Source organism: Coffea eugenioides, unplaced genomic scaffold, assembly GCF_003713205.1.
Source record: "Coffea eugenioides isolate CCC68of unplaced genomic scaffold, Ceug_1.0 ScVebR1_23;HRSCAF=104, whole genome shotgun sequence".
NCBI lineage: Eukaryota > Viridiplantae > Streptophyta > Magnoliopsida > Gentianales > Rubiaceae > Coffea > Coffea eugenioides.
The window spans coordinates 96,817-110,966 of NW_020862884.1; the positions used below are offsets into that span (position 1 = coordinate 96,817).

Here is a 14,150-nt window from a genome sequence, read left to right on the forward strand (position 1 = left end):
ATAGAAGTATGCAATTGAGGTCCAATTACCTCACCAGTACCACTGGTGTAGTAAACTGTGGAAAAGAAATCACACACTACCACTAGCCGGCCACCGATAAACCAAAATAACAACTATCAATGCCAACAATTGAGAATTTCAACAATCAAAACACAGGCAGAGCTGCCGTCCTAATTAGCAAAAGAAAATTTCACAACACCAGCCCACCCAATGTAGTCAAATCGTAACAAGGGCCCCAATAATATGGCATACCAGTGACAGCATTTCAGAAATTGAACAATTACAACCCAATCACAAAACCTCAGCAGTTAACCAGGTGGCCAACCGAACGAAATGAAGAAATTAGGGGGGGCAACTTCCAATTACCTCCACCGTAGGTAGTAGCCAGACGAAATGGGACAGTAGTGGGTGTCAGTTGTGCCGGAATCGCGTGAGGGGTTGCGGCGGTGTCGATGAAAACAGCGGCGGTCAACGGTGGAGCAGGAGCGAGCGGCGCGCTATGGAGGTGAAGATGGCGGTGGAGCGCGCAAGGTGGGCCGCGACTGGCGACGGAGAGCCGCGCTCTGGTGGAGCGCTGGGGTCGCGGGCGGCGGCTGGTTGCGGACAGTGGAGGCGATGTGGTGGACGGCACTGTCTGGCGGGCGGCGATGGGGGCTGGTGGAGGTCCGCTGAGTGGCGGCGGTGGACCAGAGAGAAGAGAGATGGGAGAGCTGCGGCGGTAGGCTGCTGCGTGATGGGGGTTGCGGCGCAAGTGGGCGGCGGGCAACAGAGAAGGAGCAGGGGAGGAAGAAAGAAGAAAGAAGAAAGAAGAAGAAGAAAGAAAGAAAAAAAAGAAAGAAAGAAAAGAAGGAAAAGAAAATTTTTTTTCTACGGAAATCAATTTTTTTTAAATTTTTTTTTTTTTGAATTTTGGAAACTAAAGCTACGTTGATAAGAAAAATTTTCTTTGTTCTTTGTTCTTTTTTTTTTTTTTTTGAATCCTTACCTTTCCCGCGAACGTGACGCGGGCACGTCATGAGGGCAAGAAAGCTCTCAGAAGTTTCAGAATTTCTGATCGTGAGCTTCCTGCACGTCCCCACGCGGGCACGTCAAGAGGGCAGGAGAGCTCCCAGAAGTTTCAGAAATTTCTGATCGTGAGCTCCCTGCACATCACCACGCGGGCGCGTCATGACTGAAGGGCACCTATAAATCAGCAAAAACGAAAATTAACACCCAAAATCAGTCAAATTCAAGGAAAGCAGATTTAAACTATGACACGAAACCAATCAAGCAATTAAAAGAAACAATTGGGTTGCCTCCCAATGAGCGCCTTTCTTTAATGTCTTTGGCTAGACATGCTATGCTTGTTCACGGGGGATAAAATCTTGTGGCTCGTTTCAATGCTTCATCTTCAATATGATCCTGGTAACCCTCATAGATGGAGTAATCTTTGAGCACACGAGTTACGGGCTTCCATGGACTAGTAAATGGCGCTAAACGAGTCAACAATGATCTGCATTCTCCACTCACTCCTCCACCACACGCATTCATCGGTTCAAGATATTTTTCCATTGCCACTCTTAACTTATTCCTGTCATGAAATTTCAAATTTTCTGGTATAATAAAATCAATTTCAGTAACAGGAATTGAAGAAGAGGAATTAGGAAAATATTGATTAAGGAGTGGAGAAGATGTCACCGCATTTGGAAATTGTTCACTGGATTCATTCACTTGAATAATTTGATGTTGGAGTCTCATGTCTTCCGCTTCAACTTCCTTTTCAACTGTATCTTTGGATCCTCCTTCTTGAGACTCTTGCAGTTCCATATCACTTGTCAGGATAATTGCACTCTCACCTTTCTTAGAGTCATTGATGGTCTGTGAGGGCAAGTCTGACATGAATGACGATTGTTGAGACTCTTGCAGCTGAAAACTCATTGGCCCCTCTTCATAATTAACGTTAGAGTTATCCCACCATCCTTGATCATACCGGTTTGAATAAGGGTCATACCACGTTTGAGATCGAGGTGAAGAATCTCCAAATTTTTTTTTGAGATAGTCACTCAGGTAGTCTTGATATTCGGGGCACATACCGGTTGAATGATCCCTGGCATAACAAATTTCACAGGTTGCAGCAGCCATTCTTTCTCTAACAGAGTTTAGTGCCTCTGCATATGCAGACCTCACAAAAAAACTAGCCTCATTGCCTTCCCCGGAAATAAAATCCAGTATATCACCAAAATACGGAGTGTAAGAAGCCATAAACTAAATAAAAAAAATGTAAACAAGATGAATTGAAAAAGAAACAAATAACTAGCGCCAGTCCCCGGCAACGGCGCCAAAAATTGACAGGTTGTCGAAGCCTGTGCAATAATAAAACCTGCTCAAACTAAAAGTGATTTCTGTAGATAGCGGTGAGCAGGGTCGAATCCACAGGGACTGGGAGTAATTATTTCTTTTCAAGTTCACAGTGACAAGGGGGGTGTTTTTGTGCAGAAGGTGACAATCAGAGAAATTCAAATAAAATCTAAGAAACTACTAAAAATTAAATAACAAATTACTAAAATCTAATGAGTGATAATTAAGGATCTAGCCAAGGAATAACTTCAGCAATGGTTCACCTAATTGATCATCGATAAGCAAAGGCAATCCCAATTATTTACTAATAAATAGGTTATAACTGCCAAACAAGCGATGACAGTCAACCCCTCCTTACTGTGTCGATGATTAAGGTACGCCCGTTAATCACTGCTCTAATTGAGAAATAATCCTAGGTACGCCCGTAGAATTTAATTCTCCAATTGCCTTACGTATGAGAGGAGCCCTATTCTAATCAAATAACGCACTACCAGGGTTATTTTAGATTAGCCCGCGTATTCCCCTGACACAAGTCTAATTATGCCAGTTGCCACTATTTTAGAGCAATTAAACAATTACGGATTTAATGCCCTAATTGACAATAGATTATCCAATCAACTAATTATCTGGATCCAAGACAATCAATTAATTAAATAACCATAAACATAGCAACCAAGAAATATGCGGATACCAATAAATGAAAGAAAAAGATAAAATTAAATCGATCTCACAAATTTTAGGCGACCCAGAGCCTTCGTTGTTCCTTGACTAGAGTGAGGGAATTAGTTCATAATTGATGAACAAAATCCACACAAAATTGAAACAAGAGTCGCGGCCATCAACTCCGAAATTGGGAAATGCAATTCACTCGAAGGAATAAAGCAAAGTAAAGTAACAATGGATGATTTAGTCTTCAGTGCTCCTGACTCACGTAGGAGGTAGCCACAAAAGATTCCAAGGAAAAGTCAAAAGCTCTCCACTACAAGACGAAGGAGACCAAACGGTCAAAGGAAAAGCTAAACTATAAAAATGGAAAAACTAAGAGGGAAGCCAGCTCCCTGCTGTGCGGCGGCTCTGTGCGGCGCCCTCCCTTGCGGAGAGGACTCCGGAGGAATAAGAAGCTCCCTTTCGGTTAGCCCTTCCAAAATAAAGGGCAGGAGATCTTTTTTTTCTTTGCCAACACTGCCCTTGGGCTAAGCTCTGTGACTTGGGCCCCTTTTCCCCACAAATTGGCACTTGTTATCGTATTTTCGTTCTACTCCCTGAAATACATGTAAACTACGAAAAGTGAGTAGAATCTAATAATTAATCCATATCAGGTCAGGTAATAGGGAAAATTAATAATAAAATAAATGACAAAATCGCACCCTATCAGATCTTCTGTACCTGAAAATGATTAATCAACAGTACACAATGAATAATTGCACTAATCACGATCATAATGAATATTCCATGAATTTCTAATTGTTATGAGAAAGAATTTGTGCATGAGGAAGAAAGATGATCGAGCAGCTGCGGGCCATGTGTTACCAGGCTGCCTTAGTCAACCATATATGCTACCATAAATGATAGTCTTCACCAATTATTGTTGTTGGGTAGTGCTGTTCAATGTGTTATGATTTTTTAGGCACAAAATACATAAATGTTTTGATCATTTGCAACCTTTACAAACCAGAATTCTCTTGCGGTATGGTAACTGACAGCTAATACTTGAATTGGAGCGTTCCTTTTCTATCTGTTTTACCTGCTGTAAAAGCAGTACTAAATTTTCTTCTGGGATAACTCGATTTAAAAATTATCTTGTGATTTACAGCTGCTCCACAACACAAACATGTGAAGAACTTGTGACCAAATACTACTATGTTTGGCTTCATTGCAGGGTTATTACCATCATCATCGGGGAAAAGGGTCATAACCTGTAAAAATACATCAAAATTCTGAAAAAAAAAAAAAAAACCTGTCTAGCAGTGATACGTTACTTGGAAAAATTTCTGCTTTGAGTTTACTGCAGAGTGCGGAGTTGTTTGCTAAATGAGAATGAGCTTATGATTTAGACAGGTGGGCAAAATTATCCGCTAACCCGAAAATCCATCATATCCGATTCGATTCGATCCGAAAATTAGGATATCCGATTTTTATTATTTGATCGGGTCAAAAGAGGGTCAGATACCCGCTAAGATGCGAGGCGGGTTAGGATCACATAATTAAAAACCCGCGGGTACCCGATCCGCCCCGCATATATATATTTTTTATTTTTATACACACACTATAAAATAATAAGTTAGAACTAAACAAGTAATTTTATTGAACAAATTGCATTACAAATATGAGAGACTATAGTTTATTTACAAGATTCATTTGTAGAGGCCATGATCTTATATTTTATAGAAAAAAGTTTAATTAATATGGAATATATATATTAAAAATTGTGCTACTTATTTTAAACTTTTATTGATTTTGAATTCTTTTAATTTTTTTTCCTTTATCTTATATTCTCTTCACATGCTTGTTTCTTGGTGGAAACCTTTTTTTAGAAAACAAATTTATTAAATCTTAGATGAATGTGTAAAATATAAAATTAAATTGATATAAATAATTTTTTTAAAAAAAATTAAATGATAAATGGGACGGAACGGGTACCCGCTGACCCGACCCCATCTCAGCGGGTACCCTATAATCGAGTACCCGTTGATATGCGGGACGGATAAGGGTCAGAAAATAGGTGACCCGCAAGGTGCGGGTCAAGTTAGTCAAAGGGTGAATAGACGGATACCCGACCCGCGCCCACCCCTAGATATAGTGGATCATTAATGCATGTTTCAAGATTTAAAACAGTAGGATTTTGAATACAAACTGACCCTTTCTTTATTGATGAACAAAAAAAAAAGAAAAAGAAAATGAAAAGAACTTTGTTATTAATTCTAAGTTTTAACTGGTTACATGGACTTTATTGTTCAATTAAAAGGAAAAAATAAAAAATGAACAAAAAAAATATAAATAGAGAAGTAAATGCATAGGCAGAAGAAATGGCAGCGTGAACAAGTGATTCACGACTTGGTCTCGTTGCTAAGCCAAGGTTTGAACAGAACTCGCATAAGCCAACTGACAGATTCTTGTGGTTTGTGTTAATTGGGAAGATCAAGTACTCCACACCAAAAAAGGCTTCCTGTTAATCATCATCTCTGGTAGATTATCACATTAATCCCAGCTTTCACTGTTTGAAAAGTATTAGCATCAGTACTTGGGTCATGATATGCGTAAATTGCAAGTTGGTGGAAGGCTTCTGTATTAAGTTCTGACAACGAGGTTTAACTCATTTTCCGCTAAAATTAAGTCCCATTAGTTCCAATTGTGTGGGTTCTATAAGCAGGACCACAAGATTCTATAACAGCTCAAAACATTGTTCCCATGCCGCAGAAACTTTTATCATTCAATCATCAATTTGTTGCAAATTATTCCATCTTCGCATCCAACAGCTCATGGAAGTTCCCAATACCATGTGGGGATTTCGCTCATCATCAACATTAGCGAACATATTTCTCCTTCTCTTAGTTGCCATGATCTTTTCAGTAAGCCATGTTTCAGCTTCTAAACAATTTAAAAATGAAACTGATCGTCTTGCTCTGCTTGAATTCAAGAAGCAGATATACAATGACCCGTCTGGAGTGCTGAACTCCTGGAACCATTCACAACACCATTGCCAGTGGGAAGGAGTCACATGTGGTACTCGACATCAAAGGGTGATAGCCTTGACTCTACGGCATAAGCAGTTGTCTGGACCCATTTCTCCTCAGGTCGGAAATCTAAGCTTCATGAGGTTCATCCAACTTGGGGAGAATCAATTCCATGGTGAGATTCCCCAAGAATTTGGTCGCCTCTTCAGGCTAAGAGTCTTGAACCTGTCAAATAACGCACTCGGAGGAAAAATCCCAGCAAACCTGAGCTACTGCTCAGAGTTGATAAATATTAGCATACATGACAACAAGCTAGAAGGGAAAATTCCGATTGATCAGCTAAGCAGTCTGCAGAAGCTTGAATATTTTAGCCTTCGCACAAACAATTTGACAGGAGAGATTCCCTCCTCCATTGGTAACTTATCGTCAGTGATTGGGCTCGCTCTCGACTTCAACAACCTGGAGGGAAAGCTGCCTATGGAGATGGGGCTCTTAAGAAGGTTAGCTCAATTATTTCTTGGAGCAAATAAACTCTCTGGTATAATCCCTGCCTCCATCTTTAATAGTTCAGCTGTTATGATCATTTCAGTAGCCGACAATTACTTTCATGGCAATCTCCCAATTAACATGGGTCTCACCCTACCAAATCTGGGAGAATTATTTCTTGGGATAAATGAGTTCTCTGGAAACTTTCCAATTTCAATCACCAATGCTTCTGGGCTGGAGGTACTTGATCTTTCCAGCAATAAGTTTGCAGGCCAAGTTCCAACTAATTTAGGAGATCTGACACAACTTAAATTATTAAATCTTGAAAGAAACCTCTTCGGCGGTAATTCAACTGGAGACTTAGATTTTATTGCATCAGTGACCAACTGCAGTGATCTAAGCACTTTTTCATTGAGTTACAATAATTTTGGAGGTAATATACCTAAAGTCGTGGCCAATCTCTCAAATCAACTCACTACATTGTACTTGGGAGATAACCAACTGTCAGGAACCATTCCACAAGGATTTGGAAACTTTGTCAACCTAATTCGACTTGGCCTTGAAGAAAACTATCTTTCAGGGGTCATTCCAAGAGATTTTGGCAAATTACAAAATTTGCAACTTCTCAGTCTAAGCCAAAATGAGTTGTCAGGGCAGATAGTCCCCACCCTATGTAACGCCACCGGTCTATCCGAGCTGGACTTGTCAACCAACCAGTTTGAAGGGGGCAATATATTTGACAATGTTCTTATGAACTGTCAAAATTTGCAATATCTGGATATATCTCAAAACAACTTCACTGGAATTATATCACCACATTTTCTGGAGACGCACTCATCACTGATTGCTATGGTATTAAGTGAAAATTCTTTCACTGGTTCTCTACCTCCTGAAGTTGGGAAGCTTGTACATTTGGTGAATTTCTCGGTTTCCCACAACCAACTTGCTGGAGCTATACCCATCTCACTTGCTGACTGTTCAGAGCTGGAGAATCTTTATATGGAAGCCAATTTTTTCCAAGGAACAATTCCACCAAATTTGGCTTCTTGGAAGAGCATCCAGAAATTAGACCTTTCAAGTAATAACTTGACCGGTCCAATACCCAGAGAACTTGAGAAGCTTCAATATTTGAGGTATTTAAACCTTTCCTGCAACGACATCGAGGGCGAGATACCAAACACTGGAATTTTCAGTAATGCAAGTCAAATATCATTGACCGACAACAACAAACTCTGTGGAGGCATTCCAGAATTGGGGTTCCCTCCTTGCCCAGTGATTAAGGGGAAAAACAGAGGAATTGGGGTTGTCATATTGCTGTCCATTGTTTTACCAACAACACTTCTGGTTCTCGGTGCAATGTTGTTATATTTCTTGGTATATCATAAAGGAGAAAGAAGAATGGTGGCAGGATTCTCTAGCATGCCCCCAAGAATCGATGAGCTCTTGCGGCTTTCTTACCATGAACTTCTTCGTGCAACTTCTGGATTTTCACCAGAAAACTTAATTGGTTCAGGAAATTTTGGAGCTGTCTACAAAGGAAGGCTAGAAAAACATGGCAACAAGCTTGTAGCAGTCAAAGTTCTTGATCTTCAAAAGAACGGAGCTTCGAAAAGTTTTAAGGCTGAGTGCAAAGCATTGAGAAATATTCGCCATAGAAACCTCGTTTCTATCGTGAGTTATTGCTCCAGTATTGATTCCAGGGGTGATGAATTCAAAGCTCTAGTCTATGAGTTCATGGAAAATGGAAATCTGGACCTGTGGCTGCATCCTTCAGGGACAACTGATCAGGCAACAAGCTCAAGAAGTCTTAATCTTTCTCGGAAGCTAAATATTGCAATCGATGTAGCTTCAGCATTGCAGTATCTTCACGACCACTGCGAAGCTGAGATTGTTCACTGTGATCTAAAACCAAGTAATATTCTTCTTGACAATGATCTTGTTGCTCATGTGGGTGATTTTGGATTGGCAAGGCTTCTCCCAAAACCCGTCAACACTTCTTCCGAACAAAGAACCAGCAGTACCATTGCCATAAAAGGATCAATCGGTTATGCAGCTCCAGGTAATTATAATTTACAACCTTTTTATGGTCAACATGTTATTTAATTCTTTTTAATTTTTGGTTATAATGACTATGAGATCTCTAATCACCGATGCATAGTAGCTAATTTTAATTAAGTCATTTCGTTCTAAAAGAAGGTCCATTATGCCCCAATCCAACATTTGATTAATTTTAATCACTTAGTTTTTTTTTATAGCTTTTCTTTTACTACCCAATAATAATTTGTCTAGAAACAAAATCTCAGAGTATGGAATGGGTCTTGCGGCATCAACTCAGGGGGATGTCTACAGCTACGGCATTCTTTTGCTAGAGATGATTACAGGAAGGAGGCCAACAGATGATATATTCGTGGGTGACCTTGATCTACATAACTATGTTAATGGGGCTTTGCATGAACGAGTTTCTGAGATAGTGGACCCGTTGCTTCTTCTTGAAGGAGATGAAAACAGAAATATGACTCCTGGAGGGGAAACTATTTATGGTGGAAGAGAGATAGAGTGCATTATTTCCCTATTGAAAATTGGACTCAAGTGCTCTGCAAGATTACCAAATGATAGGATGCATATGAATGAAGTTGTCAGAAAATTACATCTCATTAAAGATGTTTTCCTTGGTGTCAGGGTGCATCAAGAAAATCTTGAAGCTTAATATCTACAGGTATACACAAGAATTTAATACAGCCCGCAAGTTGAAGTCCATTTTTTCTATATTAGGTAAAGAATTTTATTCTTGACCTAGGCTTGCAAGCCAGCTCGTTCTACCAGTCAAAATCTATTCTAGTCCAAACCAAAAAAAAAAAGGCAAAAGCTATGTGTTGTGCTTACAAGTTACAAGCATGGAAAAAGATGGCTTCTCATACTAATGCATGAATTCTTGATTTGCAGCTGCTTACAGGTCTGAATCTCCAAGCTGAAGTTGTTAATGGGGTGAGCTAATGAAGAAGACACCTTCGGCTTTTTATTTGAAAATAAAAATAAATGGATGCTCTTCTTTATAAGAATTGGATGTTCTGGGAGGCAGTCAATTGGTTCAATTCTGCTTGAACATCTTAATGCTTCCATATTATGCTTGAATAATATGCAACACATTATACTTACAATGCATAGTCTTGCTCCCACTTTCTTTGAATTTTGATTTTGCTACTATATGAAATTTCGGTTACTATGAGAACAACATAAGGGGATAAAAGGTGAGGATCAGTTTGTACAATAAATTTCATATGTTCGCGCTTATTACCCATATCCAATGTAATTGCTCAAATTAAGTCACCTTGCGCTCTAAAGCTGTGGATCTTTCCAATGGTGGGGTTGCATACTTTTATGCCATATCTTGAATGATTTTGAACGTAAAATGTTTAAGTGAGGGCCTAGTAAAGTAAACCTAAGGCATAATCGGGTTGAAAGAAAAGTTTAGAAGAAGGAAGTAGGGGGAAGGAGAAATGAATAAGAAAAGAAAAAATGTTAAATAATCTGAGACTCTGCCAAAGAAAAAAAAAATCAGAAGGGAAAGGATTTTTGAGTGAACAATTTTATGCATGTGGCAAGTCGGGTCCCTGGCTCTGCAGCCCAACTTAGGGTCAAAATTCTTGAGAAGCACAAATTGGGTAAAGTTCAAGTTGGAACATTCTACCATGTAGTAATAACAGACTCTCCATTAAGCAGGGAAAAAGGAAAGCAAAAAAGTGTATAGGGGGCAGAGTGTAAAGTATTTGACAAAAAGTTCTTTCAAAAAAACAATTTTTTCAAATACTATATAAAGAATTTTTAAAAAGTACTCTAAAGTACTCCAAAAATAGTCTAAATTTTTTTTAATGTTTAAAAAATATTCGAAAAATATATTTAAAAACCCTACTACTCTAATATTCCAAAAAATATTTTCTAAAAATATCCCAAATAATACTCTAAAAACTCCTATTACAGTATAATTTTTCAAAAACACTGGTGCCAAAAACAGGCTAATTAACCAAACGGAGTTTCTGAGGGAATGTTTTTACATAATTAGTTCATGAAGCAAAGTGAAATACCGACTTATATGAAGCTACACTTTGTTGCTTTGATAATATCATTAAGGCTTAATCTTTTTTGCACCTCTAATGTATATATTTACGAGTTTGGATGTGTGCCACGCTATTTCAATTTGAATTTAAATATCAAACTTTGCAAGCGTCTGAAACCCTGCTTGTCTATATACCATTAATGATTTGTTCATTAAACAATCCCATTTTCAATTTATTTAAAATAACACCATTATTTTAGCTTTTACTTGTGTTAATTGCACTTTGCACTCTTCGCACCGACTACCATTTTCATCCTTAAACTACGCTTTACTCTTTAAATTGTAAATTTCGTCCTGCTTAAATACAATTCTTGATGGAATGCTCAAAATTAATAGAATAATTCCCATATTCCGTTAACTTATCATTTTAACTAAAATTAACCAGATGTATTGGTACATAAATGTCAATTCAAAAACCCTTAAAACCTCTTAAAAATTAAATGTATTTTCTTTTTCTTCCTTTGTTCTTACATTTTTTTCATTTCCTTCTCTACTACCATCCAAAAGGTACCACCATCGCTGCACCATACAATCAATAGTTTAGGCCAAGTCTTACACCGGAATCAATAATATGCATATCTCTGTATATCCATCGTTGAAGACCAATATCCACATAATCATCCGCTACAAAACGTATCCAAAGGAAATTAAACCCCTATATCCAAAAAAAAGTCCCAACTAAAAGAATTATTCTCAACCAAAACAACAACGATGGTACAACTAATGTTGCAGTCAACGTCAAAATTGATGAAAAAAGGGTGTGATATGAAAAAAAACAATTTTTCTTAACTGCATTTGACTTTTTGAATTCCTCTATTAATTTTTTTTATCTAACCAATTTCAGGGGTAATCTTTTTCTTTTTCAACAAACAAATTTCATGGATAATCTAGGTTTGAAAATTCTAGCATGTTAGATCGGTTTCGTGGCTGTCATTTAAAATCCTTAGTACCCTTAAAATTTAATGGTAGCAACTTTTCATCTTTGCAAGTTGGATGTCAAAAAACTGGTCGAAAAAACACTATTCTATAGCAGTACTAAAGTTTAAAATACCATGGTCATTAAGATCTAAGATTTAAGACATCAACATTAAAACAGCAACTATCAACTACGGAATTCACTTCTTGTACAAGCAGGTCTAAACAATGGGCCATAGTCATTAAGATTTAAGACATTGCACGGTACATCTTTTTTGACTTGGTAAGATGACCTTTAAACCGGCATTTCAGATTAATCCCATTGGAAAGCGCATAATTCGCGAAATACCTCTAAATCTCTCATACAAGCATATATATATATATATATATATATATATATATAACGTAATATACATACTCGTAAAATCTTTAAAATTTATGAAACTAAAAAGATTTAACAGAAAATTTTTAATGTGAGTTTGGAACTTACAGGTCTAGGTGCCTAGTTGTTTGTTTGATTGACAGTAACGTCTTCTGCCAGCTCTAGTTCTAAGGAAATGACGATAATGAGAAATAAGAGTATCATTATTTCTTTAAACTCTTAGACAGATATTTTAGATCCCTAATACAACCCACTACCTGGTGGTTTAGATAAGAGTTTTAATTGGTTGTGAACTCTTATCCTATCTTATCTCCTTCCTAACCCCCAATTAACCCTTTAATCTTTTTACTTTTTTTTATCCGAAGGAAATTACCACTTAAATTTAAAAAAAAATGAATAAAAAACATGTGTTTTACACCAGTATTGATTCCAAGGGTGATGAATTCAAAGCTCTAGCCTATGAGTTTATGGAAAATGGAAATCTGGACTTGTGGTTGCATCCTGCATAGACAACCAATCTGGCAACAAACTCAAGACGCCTTAATCTTTCTCAGAAGCTGAACATTGCAATTGATGTGGCTTCAGCATTGCAGTATCTTCACAACCACTGTGAAGCAGAGATTGTTCATTGTGATCTTAAACCATGTAACATTCTTCTTGACAATGATCTTGTTGCTCGTGTGGGTGATTTTGGATTGGCAATGCTTCTCCCAGAACCCATCAACAGATCTTCCGAGCAAGGAACCAGCAGTAATATTTGCTGTAAAAGGATCAATCAGTTATGCAGCCACAGGTATTTTCAAATTTTTATGGTCAAGATGTTATTGGCAGTTGAACTCATTCTGTTTTTCATTGTGAGGCAGAAAAACTCATCCAATGAATAGGAGGTACAATCTCTGTTGTCTTTTTTTTTTTTTTCCCTTCTCAATTTTGTCATGTCACACTTTCTCTCCGCTTATATCGTTTAGCGTATTTGGAATAAATTTTTTGAATCACTTTTAACTCATTCTTCAATTTTATATATATATGCTATCGATTATATTATTGTCTAAGTTGGAAGTTTATTGTTCTATATTTTGAAAGAGCAATTTCTCTTATATAGTTTATAAGCTAACTCATTGCTAGTATTAGATATATTTAGCCAACGAATATAAACAAACAAGTATTGTGTGTCAAGTAGCATGAAAAGGATGTCTTTTGAGGTACTAATGCATAAGAATGTTTGCTTAATCTTTTTCTAAAGAATTTACTTTCTTCTTGCAGGTGCTACGGCTTATTTTCTACGTTTTCATTGTTATTTTGCAACAATTTTTTCTTGCCTAAGATATTTGCTTTGTAATAATATTATAGTGAAAATATGCTTAAAGAAATGGCTACTTAATTATGTTTGAGACTTTTATATCTTTGCCCTCTCCTAGTATTTTACCAGTCATAAGTTTCTGTCTGTCCTTGCAGGATAGGCTAAAAGAATTGTGAGGTAGTTTGGTTAAATTGACACCTATGACGTTAGAATTTGAAAGTCTAAGGAGGTACTCTATTGAATGATTTCTTTATGCTCAAATTTGCCGATAGAGAATTCCTTTGTGTCATTTCCATACCATTGAGATTCTTAATGAAGTAGAGAAAAGGTGAAAGCCAAACAAGCAACGAATGTAGGCACGAGACACTAAAATGAATAATAAACATACCATCTCTCTAATAGAGTCCACCTACAAAAAAAAAAAAAAAAAGGCACTTCAAATCACGACATTTCTAAACAATAAATAAAATAAGAGAATTCTTAAAATCGAGAAGATAAGTGGGTTATTCATTAGTTTGTTTATATTCCGGAACTTTTCTTTCTTTGTTCAACTTCGTGGTATTTACGTGACAGGTGTCGGACCTGTGCAATAATAAATACCTGCTCGAGAAAAATATAAATTCTGTATATAACGGTAAGCAGGGTCGAATCCACAGGGACTGGGGATAATTTAATTTCTTCTCAAGTTCCAAATATGGGGGGTCTTTGGATTAAATGCTAACTAAATAAATTAACTGCAGAAAATAATTGATTAAAGAAATAATTAAGAGAAACTCTAGCCAAGGGTACACATCAGAAATGGTTCATGCACTGATCATTGATGCAGAAATAATTCCAACATTTAGCAATAGATTAGTTATAGTTGTCATGCACGCGATAAACAACCAACCCTTCCTTAATTTCTCGATAGCTAAGGTACGACCTTAGCTATTTCTCTAACCC

General features: G+C 37.3%; 3 protein-coding genes across 3 annotated transcripts in view; all 3 read left to right on the plus strand.

Moving 5' to 3' along the window:
* The first annotated feature begins 499 nt into the window (after nucleotides 1-499).
* LOC113756544 (LRR receptor-like serine/threonine-protein kinase EFR) lies at nucleotides 500-7,777 on the plus strand. Its single transcript, XM_027300182.1, has 3 exons — nucleotides 500-751; nucleotides 5,814-7,630; nucleotides 7,747-7,777. The coding sequence occupies exons 1-3, from the start codon at nucleotides 500-502 to the stop codon at nucleotides 7,775-7,777; spliced, it is 2,100 nt and encodes a 699-aa protein (XP_027155983.1).
* A 64-nt stretch (nucleotides 7,778-7,841) lies between these two features.
* On the plus strand, nucleotides 7,842-9,664 carry LOC113756586 (receptor kinase-like protein Xa21). The gene is made up of 3 exons (XM_027300219.1): nucleotides 7,842-8,556; nucleotides 8,801-9,213; nucleotides 9,441-9,664. Exons 1-2 carry the CDS (start codon nucleotides 7,854-7,856, stop codon nucleotides 9,202-9,204), a joined length of 1,107 nt encoding a protein of 368 aa, XP_027156020.1. The 5' UTR covers nucleotides 7,842-7,853; the 3' UTR covers nucleotides 9,205-9,213; nucleotides 9,441-9,664.
* A 2,649-nt stretch (nucleotides 9,665-12,313) lies between these two features.
* The window catches only part of LOC113756545 (disease resistance protein RPM1-like), a 27,660-nt gene continuing 25,823 nt past the window's right edge, over nucleotides 12,314-14,150 (plus strand). Inside the window, exons 1-2 of the mRNA XM_027300183.1 lie at nucleotides 12,314-12,328; nucleotides 12,418-12,701. Of these exons, the coding sequence (XP_027155984.1) occupies nucleotides 12,314-12,328; nucleotides 12,418-12,701 (299 nt within the window). The remainder of the gene's footprint in view (nucleotides 12,329-12,417; nucleotides 12,702-14,150) is intronic.